This window comes from Pyrus communis, chromosome 10 (genome assembly GCF_963583255.1).
Source record: "Pyrus communis chromosome 10, drPyrComm1.1, whole genome shotgun sequence".
In the NCBI taxonomy this organism is placed as follows: domain Eukaryota; kingdom Viridiplantae; phylum Streptophyta; class Magnoliopsida; order Rosales; family Rosaceae; genus Pyrus; species Pyrus communis.
Window position 1 is genome coordinate 6,500,160 of NC_084812.1, and position 15,626 is coordinate 6,515,785.

At 34.0% G+C, this 15,626-nt stretch overlaps 1 protein-coding gene across 1 annotated transcript; it reads right to left on the reverse strand.

Annotated features, from left to right (window-relative positions):
* Window positions 1-6,626: 6,626 nt before the first annotated feature.
* LOC137747450 (MLO-like protein 10) lies at window positions 6,627-11,488 on the reverse strand. The gene is made up of 15 exons (XM_068487558.1): window positions 11,027-11,488; window positions 10,245-10,302; window positions 9,935-10,137; window positions 9,733-9,849; window positions 9,500-9,560; window positions 9,298-9,386; window positions 9,080-9,154; window positions 8,912-9,000; window positions 8,753-8,802; window positions 8,611-8,651; window positions 8,358-8,531; window positions 7,807-7,842; window positions 7,638-7,705; window positions 7,440-7,500; window positions 6,627-7,232 (listed from the first exon to the last, which is right to left on the reverse strand). The coding sequence occupies exons 1-15, from the start codon at window positions 11,219-11,221 to the stop codon at window positions 6,828-6,830; spliced, it is 1,722 nt and encodes a 573-aa protein (XP_068343659.1). The 5' UTR covers window positions 11,222-11,488; the 3' UTR covers window positions 6,627-6,827.
* Window positions 11,489-15,626: the final 4,138 nt, after the last annotated feature.

Below are 15,626 nucleotides of genomic sequence, written 5' to 3' on the forward strand. Positions count from 1 at the left end.
GATTCAAACACAATAAACTTCTTATCTCTAATTTGTCATATTCATCCTGACCCACTTTTGGTCTCACTACTCTCTCACATCACACACGATTCAGATGCCGCACCAATACCCTCTCCTTCAGTGGTAATTTTAAGAGTAATAAAAGAGAAATATCTCTCTAGAAAATAAATTAAAAGAACGGGTGCGTATATGTAGTTTGTACCAATGGAATATTCTAATCATAGATAAGGACAAATACAAAGATGATTTAAAGTCATCATTATTATATTATCTACACTCAGTATGCTCAAATCACTAGTTTTTCAAGGACATTAAGAGAATGAGTGAGTTTGCCCAAAAAATTAGAGAATTAATGAGTAAAAAATGTTCTTGATTGGGGAAGTAACTTTCTTGATAAAAACAAAAAAAAACAAAAAAACACGAAATAACTTTACTATATCCGTTGCAGTTAACAGTTTCCTCTGTTATTATTTCACGTATGTGATCTAACCAAATGCATGAAGAGGAGAGGTTTTTCAATGTGCTGATAAAACATCATACTATAACAAGTGTCATGATACAAGTGATTAGATACTTTAAAAAAAATGACACTTGATGTCTTGGACCGAATACTCCACACAATGAAAATTTTCTTCATGAAAAGGTAGTTCGAAAGATAATGACACTGCAACCGAAATACATAAGTTTCTATAGTATTAGTTGGTATAACTTTGAAATTTGGGAGTTGTCCAAAAAAATAGCTTTGGAAAATTGGCACTTCATTTGGTTGCCCATGGGAAAGGCTATGGCCTATGGGAGGATAATTAAAACTACTAAACTCATCTTAGGGCAAAGTCAAGTCACCTTTCCATAACGAACCTTCAAACCTACTAAACTAAACTAAACCAACTTGGAAATTGCAAACAAAACTACACTTACAAGATATGTCTCTCTTCTTCAAAATACTAGACACCCGTTATAGGATCAAAGAAAAAACTTGTGATTAATAATAATAATAATTTTAAGCAATACTTTCATACATATTAAGAATACACCGACCACAAATTTTTGCATGTTTATTTCCTCATGTGCTACAATATGGCCACAATTTTCCCTCATTTCGGGAAGCACTATGTTTAAAATAATGGGAGGTATTAACCTAAAAAGGAAAATGATGGGATGACACATTGTGAAAAAACTACTGTTTGAAGGAAAGTTTTGTCCTTTGAGTGTCTCATGCATTACAAGATTAAATGCGAAAATTAGTTACTATGAACTCAATAAACTAATTTTTAACCATGAAATTTAAAGACTAGTGGGTGATGAACCAAGATTTAATCTAAATTGAAAGGGAAAGGGAAGAGTCCTCATTGTAACTTTATAAATACCTCTTTTGCTTAAGCAAATATTATTCACCCAAGGCCTTCATTCCGTTGCTTCTTTACTCCTTGGCTCCTTGTCAACTGGAATTACAATGCAATATAGTCAATACTCTTAATCACATTGTTTGGTTGGTAGTTTTTTCATGTTTACTATCATATGTGATTCTCTTATCTATGCGATTCATGTGAATGTGATATCAAACATACTTCCTAAATCCTATTCATGTGCTATGGCCAGAGACTCTTGAATCATATCGTAGAGTATTCTTCTTCAGTAGTTGAACGTTATAGATCCCTTGTTGTACACTCACATGCCTCTTTGAATAAATCACTGATCCCAACAATGAGAGCAACAAACCATGAGGTTGTGACGCATCATCAAATAATTAAATACGTATCCACATGACAATTGTGGTGTCTTAGGTCAAATAATTACTTTGCATTATCCTAACTAGTTAGTTCTCGTATAACATGAGTACGAGAACTCATGTTGATTGCATTCAGTGAACTTACTCTCTATCCAGCACCTACATATTGATGTCTTTCACACCATTCACTCAAGACTAGTCACTCTTTGAAGAGAGAATACATAGCATGTACTGATCTTATAGGATTGTCAATGCCTAATTAGCAATACTATGATTAGGAACATTTATAGTATCTATATGAGAAAGAAAGGTATCATGAATCTAACTTTCTTAGATTACATTCTCTCTATTACATATTCCTTAGACTTATTTATTTTTTATCTACACTAAAGAGGATGGGGGTGGACATAACCTTATAATGGGCTAACAATAATGTGGTTCAAATTCGTTTTTGGTGAGAATTAAACATAAGACATCTCACTTATAAGTAAAAAGAAATAACACTAGACTATAGTATTAAGTGACTCCTTAGACATTATTTAAGCATATAACATTTAATGAGACGTCCTTAAACAATAATATTTATCTTTAGATTAAACTAATTAACTTTGTTTAATATGTGAAATATGGGTAAGGCGTGGGGTAGATTAGGTCCCAGGTTCGAGGCCTGGTGTGGGTGGGGTGAGGTGGGAAAAAAAAACACCGTTAAAAAAAATTTGTAAAGTATTATCTCATAATTAACTTTTAGAACATATTTCAAACATCGTTACCGTTAGAGGATTATTCATTATTTCACTTTTTTTGTTCACTATCAAAGAACTTCGAGTTTGAAATTTTTTCTACATTGAAAAGAAAAATAACACTGAATTAAGAGTTATGAGATGACTAATTGTACGTGTGACACATAATCGTAAATCACACATGCTGAAAGAGTAAGGCACCAAGTCGCCAAGTTCAACCACTTGCTCCACTAATTATTTCCGAAATCATTAGAATCTTGACTTTTGGTAAACCGCAAAAAAGAGCGAGGAAAATCGTGACATTATAGCTTGATGCATGCATTTATTTTAGTCAAGAAATCTTTTGATAAGCTAATTAGTATGAATTTAGACACTTTATTAGGCTAAATACAATAGGACAATCCCACTTCCAACCGCAGTGCACATGTGTTGCACCCACCACTAATAGTCTAATGCCAATAGCATCAGAAAAAAGATATTGGAAGACATGAAGATCATTTCCCTTCATCTCCATTTATTTTTATTTCTTGATTTTCCTTTTTTAATTCAAAAATAAAAAATAAATAAGATATATAATGTAGAGGAAGAAAAATGTGTGTGGAGATCAATTCCCATAAATATATAAAATTTATTTCACCGGATGAGTAACCAATTATGTCTTTAAATTTGGCAGTTGATATAATTATGTATCTCGATTGCATAGTGTTTATGAAGAAAAAGAAGCTTATGACAAATTCTTCAAGCTTTTCACTTGACTGGTTATGTGAGAAAGATAGATTCATGATAGGGCATGTTTCATGGTAGGAATGAAGTATATATTGAGGACAAAATGTCGGTTTGGATCATACATATATATATATATGGATGGATATGGTTGATACAAACTCAACACGCTCATGTCATCGATGTAACTTAAAACCAAAATGCAGTCAAAACGAACTAAATCAATTTGATGTGTTGGGTGAAAAAGGGGGAAGATGCATGGATAACGCAAGGGCAGTTTTTGAGTTGGGTTTAGGGTTTAGACATTGCAATGCAAGCATTACCGTATTGAACGTTTTAATGTGTTGGGTGTAAAGGGAAGGTGGATAAGGCAACGCCCAACTCAAATCTTGCCTTGCCTACAAGGCTACTGCAGGTACTTGCAACGTGTCTAACTATTTGCATAAAATACCATCCGACTTTTCTACCTCCCCCCTCACCTTTATGGTTGGAGTTGGTACTTTGAGGCAATCAAATGGTTTGCAATCAACCATAAGACGAGAGGAAGGTCGGAAAATCGGATCCAAATTATACTACTTACGATTTCATCGAGGGCATGCATGCCATACAACAAGAGATATGTTACCACAATAGGCAAATTATAAACTGCATGGCCTTAATTATTGACCAACTCATGACTTGCATGCTGCTTGTTGATTTTGTATTCTCTTTCGGTCAACTTTATCGGTCATTAATTTTGTTTCTGGAAAACTTGAAGGTGAATTACTTAAGTCCTTAATTTCAGCTCTGTTTTAATTACTACCAAATTAATCTGTCTTTGTGGGTTGTTCATATCTATCTATTTCACAACTACTTTTCTTGTTGTACAAATCTATGCATATATGTTTTCTTTTCTTTTTTGTCTTAGAAACTGAGTCGTGATCTAAAAGTTTCTTCAGCTAGAAGGTTCCATGCGTACGTGCCTTTTATTTGGGTTGAACATGCCTAATTAATTAAGAAAAGATAAATTTGAAACTAATAAGGCGCCTTCAAATCATGTGGTTTCTTTATGGTTATAAACTTATATACAATTAAAGATAAGACAAGTTATATCACACGACAATATGCTTGTGTTATGTGTAGGTTTGGACCATGTTTGAAACAACATGGTTGCTCGAGCTCAACACGGTCATGTCATTGATGTAATTGAAAACCAAAATGCCATACAGAACCAACTAATAAACAATTTGATATATGTTGGGTGAAAAGGGGAAGTTAGGTAATGCAAGGGCAGTTTAGGAGTTGGGTTTTGGGGAATAGTGTGACATAGAAATGCAATCAAAACCAATTGACCTGTTGCAAAAGGGAATAGGGGGGTGAGGCAGCAGAGCCAAACTTCGAATCTTGCCTTCCGTATACAAAGCATGCACGGGAACTTACTAGAATTTTCGTGTAAGCAAAAGATCGTTTTGCACTTGATCAAGTAATCTTTTTCTTCATGTGGTCCACTCCACCTAGAGTCGTTATCTCAAACTCCACGGTTTTCCACTACATATACAAGGACTCAGGCCAAAAGAGACTTGTGAGAATCTCAACACTATACAGAAATGATTGAGAGCTTTTAGGAGCACAACAGATATGAGGACAGCTACTCTTCGTATGTAAAGGTTATTTAGACTACTCTAAGGGATGGAATGGATTATACTATGGCCTGTGTTGGTTTTGAACATAAAAGATGATGGAGCTAACAAACCTCTTGTCAAGGTAGGTATTAAATTGAATCAATGTTATCTGTAAATTGCGGTAGAGAGAGAGAGAGAGAGAGAGAGAGAGAGAGAGAGAGAGAGAGTCTAATGTATTGTGTTTGTATAGAGAAAATCATCTATGTAATCGATTGTAAACAGTTTTCAATAATTTCTTGAATGTTAAATAAGGTCTCAAGTTCGGTTATCCACTCTTAATAATTAACCTAATTACGTTTGCTTTAATAAATTCCCATTCTTAATCCTTTTTGGTTCAACTGAGAAGGCTCTTAATTATAGTCCATTACAGTACAGAACACCACATGCATGCCTAAAAGACTGAACAGAACCCCACATGTATTCAACTCTCATATTCAGAAACTTGTTAATTTCAAGAAGTATAACTGGGTATAATCAATGTTTAAAATATGAGTATTGGTTGGAATATCAATATGCAACTTTATGAAAATATCGATGGATATATCAATATCGATATCAGTTACCTTCTATGGAAACAATGGAAACACGCTCAAAAATGTAAAAATTTAATATGAAACTTTAAGGAATATCATATGACAGTTTGTCGATATTTAACATATATATCAGAAATATCGATGAAATTTGTCATTTTTAACTTAATTTTAAGAGTTTCTCTTGATATGAGATGACGTTTACACTTTACCCCCCATTTCCATATATTTCTTTGCTTTTTCCGATATTTGAAGAAATATCGATTGTATCGAAGAAATTTCAAACAATGAATATAATTAAGGGTTTTAGTAATTAAATTTTTTAACATCCTAATATTTGCATGAAAATATAAGGGAATTTTAATGAAAAGCCCACGGTACTGTACACTTTAACGAAAAACCACATTTTTACACCAAAAAGTCAATCCTGGTACTATTCACTTTACCCTTTATTTTGTGCTTATCATTAAAACTCAAAGTTTTCAAGCCTTTTTCATTAGTTTTCCTAAAATATAAGCGTATTTACAGATAATTAATTAACCCTCTTTAGGTAAAAAAAGTGCTGTCGGTAACTTTTGAGTAAAACTCCCCAATTAAATCCGCATTCTAATCCAATTAACATACAGATCTGATCTACAAGAATTCAAACATGGAAAACAAGTACATGATATTATTATAAATTTTTGCAAAATCAAAAGTAAACTTAGAAAACACTTATTTGCCAATTCAAATGGAAGAATTCATTCCTCATTCCATGACAAGGTGACATCATTTTACTGTACAAATGTCATAATATGAACTGTTTCTTTACCCATTACAATTTGGTAATGGGATAGATTTTTACTATTACTAATAATTCTTTGGTTTGGTAGCGTGCCATAGAGAAGTGGTACAAAGAACAATCATTATTCATTGCAGCAAAAGTTTCGATCACTCGAAGTGTTCGAGTATCATCTTTAGGAGCTCCAAAATCACAGTCAACATCGAATGCAATTTATATATATGGGTCTGTAGGAGCTCATGGCTTGTTTGATTAATTTACACGATTTTTCTGTCGTCAGTGGTTGTTGGCCAACAACTTACAGTCTTCTTCCCTCGTCTCCCAAACGTGATTTAACCTAGAAAAGCTTCACATTCTTCCGCCCCAACTAAACAGTCTAAACCTCCGACCAAGGGCAGGCCTGTCGAGAGACTGAAAGTTCGAAAATGATTCGGGAAGTAGGATTGCACTGAACCTCTCATCTCCAACATTAAACACCAAAATACAATTAGCATTACTCTTGAAACTCAACCAATATACTGTGTTCCGTTGAGCAGCAGACATGTACTCTGGAGATATGAATAGGCCGCAAGCCGAGTCCTAAGGAGAACAAGAAATTTAATGTACAAAATATGCAACTACAGGTAGCTGCATTTCAAATAATTCTAATATTTCTCCCTGGTATCATATTTCTTTATCCAGGGCAGGTTGGATGAACGAGAAATCATCTGGAATATTGGTATGTTCCTCATCGTGGGGTTCATTTATCTCGGTTTGTTGCTCAATTTGATCCACTCTTACAATCATGTGTGTTGTTGATGAAGGTGACAGAGGATCAGTTTCGGGATCAGATGTCTCATGGTCCTCAACGGCGGCTGAGCGAGTTGAGTGACCAGTTGTTTTGAAGCGATGCAGCGTGTGTCCTCCCAAGGTAGAGGAGCGCATCGTTGAAATGGTGGAGCTTTCACCACCTCGGGTTCGGGTAGGAGACTTGCCTCCGTGCGTCTTCTTTTTCACCGCCATGTGCCACTTCTCAAGGGCCTTGGATGTTTGTTCATCAAAGATGGACCTTTTCATGTGTGAACCCATCTGCAAACGTTCACCACAACAATTTTACATCAAGTTCAATCGTATAAAGCAAGAGACTGGACCTAAAAAACTCAAGAAGAGAACTAAGATTTTTAGTGCTTGACACCGGGGTTGGTGGAGGGCTCGATGCCATGCCTTCCTGTAAAATTTCTAGTGACTTTACCACCCGGAGAAACTGAGTATTGAGAAAATAAACGAAAATAATACCTGAGTTACAAGGGCATACAGAGGAAGTGTAATGTAGCTGCACAAACATAGAACACCAACCCTGCAAAATTGTTTACATATAATTACATATCAATCCGACGAAATATATATACTTACCAATTTGACCTCAATAGTATAGCAAACAACTCCCGTTAGAGCCAGCCAAGAACATAAAAAATCAAGGGAGAAAAGGCTTACCCGAGAATTACTTTTGCGATTGCGAGCTTGAAATTGGCATGGAAGCAAGATTTCAACCCAAATGAATACTGCAGCAAAGTTTCATCCAAGATTTGAGTATTAGACATGAAGTGCACTTCAAAATTCAAAGAGTGATAGAAATATTAAGTAAGTGTGAACAGAGCATTACCCATATCCAGAAAAAGTATATAATTTGGAATGCGTTCTGCACATACCAGAATACCGATTAGACGACCAGTAAAAGAAAATATGAGAGAAATCAACACATAACTCCCGAGAAATTCATACAAATTCAGAGGTTGGCCGGAATGCAGGTCAGATACAATATTTAGATATTGACTACTCGTTAACACCAGTTCATAGATATCTGGTAGCAACAATTTACGATGAATACTTTTGTGTTCTTCTGTTTAAAGTGCATAACATCTACCTGAACTGAAATTATGCAGCCACAAACATGCGGGATCTGTTTTAACAGAAACTTTTCAATCTCTCAACTAATACAAAGACAAAGACTTGTTTGAAAATTGAACATAGAGCGTGACAGATCATTTTAAACACCAGATCAACATCTTAAGATCGGGATGTTCTTTACTAAAGTTTCCAGCAAACAATAATGCCATCATCTACCTTCATTCAAGAAAGTATTTAAGATGATCCTATTCGAATAAAAGATTAAATCCCGAATCTAGAATCTGCAAAGACAAAGCAATCCAATACCTGAAACAGCGCGAAATGGATAAGATTAAGAATCAATTGAGGCCGACCAAACCAAAAATATTTGTCAGATCCTTGTACTAGAGGAATCCCTTGAACCACAGCATGCCTTTCTGTAATTTCAATGGCCATCTTAGTCAGGATGGCCTGAAGTTTTGTTCCAACGAGTAAAATTATCTGCAATTACACAAACTGTCAGAAACTACAGTTTTCAAACTAAACCAGATTAATTTTCTAATGAAGGACGCTTTCTTACAATGAGAGGGATCAAGGATGCCCAAAAGAGTGCCTGCCATCCTGAAAGAACATTATTATACAGCAAAGTCAATCGATTAAATTGAACTCTAAAGTTATAATAATATTCTGCAAAAGGATTTTCTCGGAAAGAAGTAGCTAACCTTTAACATTAAGGAGCAAAAAGATCACAAATGATGCCCACAATAGAGGACTGCCAAGGACATGAAGAAATAATTCAGGACAAACTAAACGAGGCAAGATTGTCTAGTAAAAGATAGCTGGTGATAGAATAAAAAGCAGATAACAAATATTGATATTACCTAACGCCAACGACGACCTTGAAGTCATCCTCTAATGATCTCTTGATATATTTTTGGAAGTTAAATTTCTTTCCTGCACCTAAATGGACCTGTACATTGGGCATTTCGATAAATTGAAATGTCACATTCAATATGGTTCTGAAATTTTGTAAAACTGATGAAACTCACAGTGATGAATCCATTGCGCAGTGTTAAGTAGTCAGCCTTATTAACAGACCTAAAAAATTGTCGAAAGAAGCATCCCTGCAAAACATGTTATAAGAAGCTCAGTTTAACATATACTATGAGAGTGAATCCAAAAACCCTGAGATTACCAACCTGAGGTATTTTGGTAAGTCAAAAGGAAAGAAAAGCAAAAATAAAAAATTGAGTTGAAGATGCCTTACGACATAAAAGAAGAAAGGAATCCTAGTCCAGAAACTGGTGTGTGCTCTAACAAATGATGTCTGGTGAGTAAGTCTGAATCTCGAAGGATCTGCCAAGTAAACGTAATCAAGTTTAGCTTCCAACATAGATCTTCGCTATCAAGGCATGATGTTAGAATATGTATATTGACGAGGGTATGTATGCATCAAGGGATTGATATACCGTTGGAAAACTCATAGTTATGACTTGAAGTCTCTGCCTCCCAATGCTTCCAGCCTCGAATCTGTACAAAGAAGCATTCAGCAAATATGGAACATACCATTCAAGGCAAAGTTAATAAAACTCTTAGCATAGTAAGGTAGATTGATTAACAAGAAACATAGTCTGATTCAAGTTCATTAGTTTCAAAAGAGCACAAGAGAATCCATATGTTGATATCCAGCTAATTGCTATACCTTTAGCCTCCCGAGCAGCATCGTGATAAGACTGTATAGCACGTGAAAGGCGGCTAAGAAGAATATGAGGATGTGCAGTTGGTGCAATCCATTAACTGTTATAAGTGGCTCGTATCCCTGTTAACAAAAATCAAATTATGACCAGTTCTCAATTGTAAATAAAACTGCTGAAGTTCAGTGGTGATGAAGAAGATGAACTTACAGTCTTGCATTTATAATCAGAGGCAGCAGCTAAAGATCTGCGTTCGTACCATAAGAGTCTCCGGTGACTAGTTGACTCCTCCTCCTTATCATCTACTCTACATGGCAGCATAGTGTCTGCAACATTGAGTGGAATACATATTTTGGCAATGTAACTCTGCCCGAAAGTCAGGATCAGCGAAATAAAACCTAGAATCATCAACTCTGCAACAATTTCACAAAGTCATATGTCTATCCATAACTTGATATTTCTTGCAAAGTTTCAAATCAGAAACCATTGAATCAGTTTCCTGGACAAACATGATTGTTACCTGCTTTAACCTTCTCAAGAGATTCAAACAGCGCTCTCTTGTGCCTATCCGTAAGCCACTGCATCGAAAGTTTTTTTAATTAAGTAGTAAATCAAAAGAAGCGTAAAGCCACACTGTCAAATTAGCAAATTGTTCTTAACACATCAAATTCCTGGTTTCAAGTAAGCATTTGTACTGAAACAAAACCGAAAATGAAAGAATGCGAAAAGTAAATGTAAAATTGTAAATTCATAAGCAACCATGACATTGAACAAGATACCTCCATCAAGCAGATAAATATGTAAGATTAAATATATTTAAGAAATATTGATATGAACCCTTTTCCCTTTCCTTCAAATTCAAGCATTTCACACTTTCTTTTCCACTAAACAACTTAATTTATAATTTCCTGGTTAAAAACTAAATTTGGACATCCAATTTCCAAGTTTAAATTTCATACAAATAGATGTTATTTCCAAATTTCTACGAGTGAGAGTTTAAAATAATAAATTTCGTAATCAAATTCCACTGTTTTTTTAGATTAACCAAACAAATAAATTTGCAAATTCTAGAAAATAAAATTTCGTCCTTTCAATTTCGTTTGTTTTAAATTTCCTTGTCATATAGCAGAAAGTAAAACTATGCTAGCACACAGAAAACTTGAGCTGCGATCTAAAATTTTGAAGAAAATTAACCATGGCAGCTAGGTGAACAAAACCAGTTACTCAGCAAAACTGCAAGAAACGGACTACAATTGATAAGGGTAAATTGTTTAACTACAGTTACAGAGAAATTAAACTTACTATTCCAACTTTGTGCAGGACCTTTTCCAAAATCAATGAGATGATGATGATAACAGCACAGACACCAGCAACAGCCCAGGTGGGTGTACGGTCGAGCTCCCTCGAGTACGAGGTGGTCTTTCCTGCTCCCATGGCTGTATCCAGCAACCCAGCAACAAGGCATAAGCTCACACCCAGCAGAGAGAAAGGCACCATCTTTTCGAATCTTGAGCTTCAGAGAGAGAATAGAGGCGGCTGGTCTGTGATTGAACAATCTGTGCAACTTTATATTTGGAAAGATGGTGACTTTACTGTATTTCCTTTCTGGGTTTTGAAGATTTAAGGCTTACGATATTCCAAAACCACTCTAATCTGCGTAGTCTGCAGAGATAGAAATTTGAAGACTGAGGCTTTCAGAACAATGGATAATGCTGAGTTGGTGATTTGGACACGGTTTCTTGGATTATGTTCTTCACCAAGAAAACCCCATTTTTCAAATTAATTCCTTTTATTTAAGTGAACTGTTATTAATCTTTTAAAATTTTCGTTCTATATTTTGTGAAAGTGTATTTTTTTTCTAATAAAAGAAATTTTAAAAAATATATATATTTTAAATGTCAATAATAATTCTTTTATTTAAATAAGCAGCATTTTTTATTTGGTGAAAGACGAGAGCAAATAATAGTAATCAAAGGGTTTTGTTTTGTTTTGCCTTAAATACCTGGTTAAACAAAACATTAAGCAAATTAATTTTAAAAGTTGGCAGTGTTTTTCTGAATTAAGACAGTTTTTGCTTGCATTGTAAGCACTATTTAAGGACAAATTTATTGTTTGAATCGATGTAATTAAGGTGAGTTGCTGAGGTCAAACGCTTTGGGTTCGGGATTACCTCTTTGGTTTGGTGCGCTGCTCTTTGGCTGGCTGACCAATCAGGTCGTCCCCCTTTGACAGCCTTGAAAAAACAAAAAATAAAACAGAAAAATGACATGGGAAAGCGTGGCAAAATTGTAATTTACATTATTTTTTCAACTTATTAAATAATTATATTGAAATAAATCATTTTCAGATTCCTTTCACAAAATCCACCGATTCATACCTTTGGAATTTGATCAAACAGTTAAAAATAAAGGCTTGTTTTTATAATAATTTAATCAAATTTCAACGATTAGGGATTGATGAATTTGGTAGAATGGATCCCAAAGGAATCCCGAGAGGATCCCAAAGGAATCCCGAGAGGATCCCTTTTCTAATTATATAGTTCATTACCACAATTTCAGACCAGAAGAACACCAACTTGGTGATTAAACTAATGGCATCAATGATTCGGATATCTTCTCTGTTCCTTTTTAGGGGAAGAGGTCGGATCCTGCTGGCAAGTGGGGGTTTTTTAATTCTAGTACATGCCGTTCCATCCATATATTAGCGAAAAAAGTGTTGCATGCATGAATACATGATGTACAAGGTTTTTTTTTCTTACGGTCGGATTGATCGTGTCAAAAATATTATGTAAAAGATGGCGTTTATTTATTTTAGATTTTCTAGTTAAAATAATCTTTACACTTATTATCATTTTTTTCTAAGTTGCGTGATTGTTGATGAAAAAAGTTTAACTCGATACAAGAGAATCTAACGTCAGAAAATTACAATAACATATTCGAATTTAGTCTTAAATTCCCCAACCTGCCATGTGCATCGTCGGTACATGGAGAAAGGTTGTACGGGACTGACCAAACTCTGCTTTCAGCAGTAAACTCAGCTTCCAGCATATGGCTTTTACTTTCTTGTCGATGTCGTCTACACTAAAAATAAAAAATAGAATAAGCTTAATCTTACACCGAGCTAACAATAATATGGTTCAAATTCGTTTTTGATAAAAATCGAATCTAAGATCTCTCACTTACAAGTAAAGAAAATATTATTAAACTGTAGTACTAGGTAACTTATAATGTTCAGATCCTCTATTTTTATTTTCCTTCGAAAATGAAGCAACTTCCGGAGCATATGATATAGTCGTGCATGAAAAACTTACTGCAATCTGCGCTCATGCGATGCAGTGCATGTATGAAAAACTTACTACAATCTGTGTTCATGCGATGCAGTGCATGTACCATGTCATTATTCTCTTCATTTCTCTTGTTACGCGATCTAAAAAACCGGTTGTAAAACATATCATAGCAAAATTCTAAAATTCAAATCATTTGCTTGGATTAAGGTTTTATATCAATATGGTACCAGCGAGTTACGTTACTAAATTAATCACGCGCTTGATCAACAGATAGTATGGTAAATATACTATATATTATCCTTTAAAAGGATAGGGTGATCGTAAATTTGATAAGTTACGAGAAAATTTCTGTGGTAATTTGGGCTCATTTAGAAGTACTTTTGAAATGATTAAAAATACTTTAGAAAATGCTTTTGAATTTCAAAAGCATTTCAAGTGTTATTTTAAGGTTCACTTACGTAAAAATTGTTACAAAAACATTTTTGCTAAAAACAATTTCGATCTTATAAAATCACTTCTAAATGAGCATTTGTTAGGCAATTAGAGGAGATTCACGACACAAGGTTGACAGGATCGCAATTCAATATTCGACCAAATTATGCCTAATCCAATTTTTAAATGTCATATCGTATATCAAAACATAAAGTTGATTATCCTGAAAGAAAGAAAAAAATACTCCCTTTCTAGTTGGTTTAGTCAACCTCATACTTTATATACATATATATATATATATATATGGGGATTAAAATTTGTAAATTTACGATAAAATTGTGAGGAAGTAAAGATAACAGAGTATTACATTGGTAAAAAAAGAAATTTTGCATGAGTTTATAAGAGGTTAGACTACTCCTCATTTTGCCAATTAGTTTTATAGTGTAACCTCAATTTTTTTCATGGTTCCATCTTAACTTTCTGCATAATATCAGAGTAGGTTGACCCATGTGTGAAGTCCAATAGTCACATGTGCTTCATGTCACCCAATTCTCTTTGTCCATATATTTGGCTTGAAAATTCACCACACATAAAAGAAGGCGTGTGAAGATGTGAAAGTAAAAAATATTTTACATCAGTGAAAGAAGAAACATTTTAAAGACTTATAAAAAGTTGAGCTATTTATTTATTACCAATTAGTTTTATAGTGTAACCTCAACTTTCTTTACTAACAAAATAATTTTATGTGGCCTCAGTGCTAATTCAAGAATTACATGAATACTTAAGGTAATTATGGACTTAATCAAAGATTGGTCAGCTCACTTGCCAATCCAAAGCCAATATTCTATGCAGAGTTTAAAGTTTTTATTTTTATTTTTAAATTTACTGTGATATCACGTCAATCTGCCAACCAAGCTCAACGTGAGGATTCACCAAAAATAAATAAATAAATAGCACAACTTGATTATTTGTCCAAAAAATAAACAACAAAAAAAGCAGCACAACTTCTTGATATCCATCCATTCACATTGCTCCATAGATGGACCCAGGTGCAGAGATTCTTTCTTTAAAATAAACGTGGGTCAATTGTGGATGGATTGGAGTGAGGAGGCCATGTAATGTAATGTCAGTGCCCTACATGTTTTATTTACACATCAAATTATTCGAGCATACATTGCATTAATTCAAGAGTTTCATGTGTTTGGTTGCGTCACATTCACATTGATTGGTGGTATGAAAAAAAAATAAATAAATAAAAAAGAATTATTTTTATGGCCTACATTATGAAACGCAACTTGAAAATCCATGGAGCGACGAGAAGGAAAAGTGTTTGATGGTTGTTAATTCAAGTTGATTTCTAAGGATTTTTTTTAATTTCTTATAATTTTTTATACAACAAAATATGTAGATTAAATGGTGGAGAATAAAGTGAATCGAACTCAACACATATCATATTATCATCATATTCAAAATAAAGGCTTCTCACATAAAAATGATTAAAGAATTTTATTTATTTATTATATAGATGATATATTTAAATTACAGGTGGTTCGTCATCAATATTCGAACATAAAACTTCCTACGAACAAGTAAATAAAAATAATTGTAGACTGTAATACTAAGTAATAAAATATCAACTATGCTTAGAGTTTTCAATTCAACTCTCGCTCCATATAATATCGTTTGTATAAAAATAGAACAAGAAAAGGTTAATTTGATGATGCATTGTTTGTTCTGCCATGGTTTGAGAGAAATAGCTTAAATGATCCATAACCAATATTATCTTTACTTAATTACTTGCTAACCGAATAGGAGTAGTGCCTTAACCTAAAAGATCTCGATAGAATTATGAACGGAACCGTGCATTTATAAGTTGCAAAATTATTTTATCAAACTTCCGACCCGTGAAAAAGAAATTTACTAACTCAGCTCTAATCTAAAACCAAGTCAAAGGGTGATTTGGATTGGACCGTTTCTTCTTCTGGCTCTTGTTTTGGTATTGACTTGGTTGACGTTGAAAGTAATGCATGCATGCGTCAAATCACGCACCATCTGCAGTCAAAATATCAAATGGTGCTGGGTCTCTGCTCTCCAGAAACTTTAAACTAGAGGAGACTGGTCAAAATATATACCCAAGAAACACTAAACAGTAAAAGATAATATATATATATATATATATATATA

Excerpts from the sequence above, each read along its gene's own strand:
- LOC137747450 (XM_068487558.1), bottom strand. The coding sequence starts at position 11,221 with ATGGTGCCTTTCTCTCTGCTGGGTGTGAGCTTATGCCTTGTTGCTGGG. Across the intron at positions 10,303-11,026 it reads TCCTGCACAAAGTTGGAATA|TGGCTTACGGATAGGCACAA; the intron begins GTAAGTTTAATT and ends CTTTCGATGCAG. Across the intron at positions 8,803-8,911 it reads AAGGTCGTCGTTGGCGTTAG|TCCTCTATTGTGGGCATCAT; the intron begins GTAATATCAATA and ends TGTCCTTGGCAG.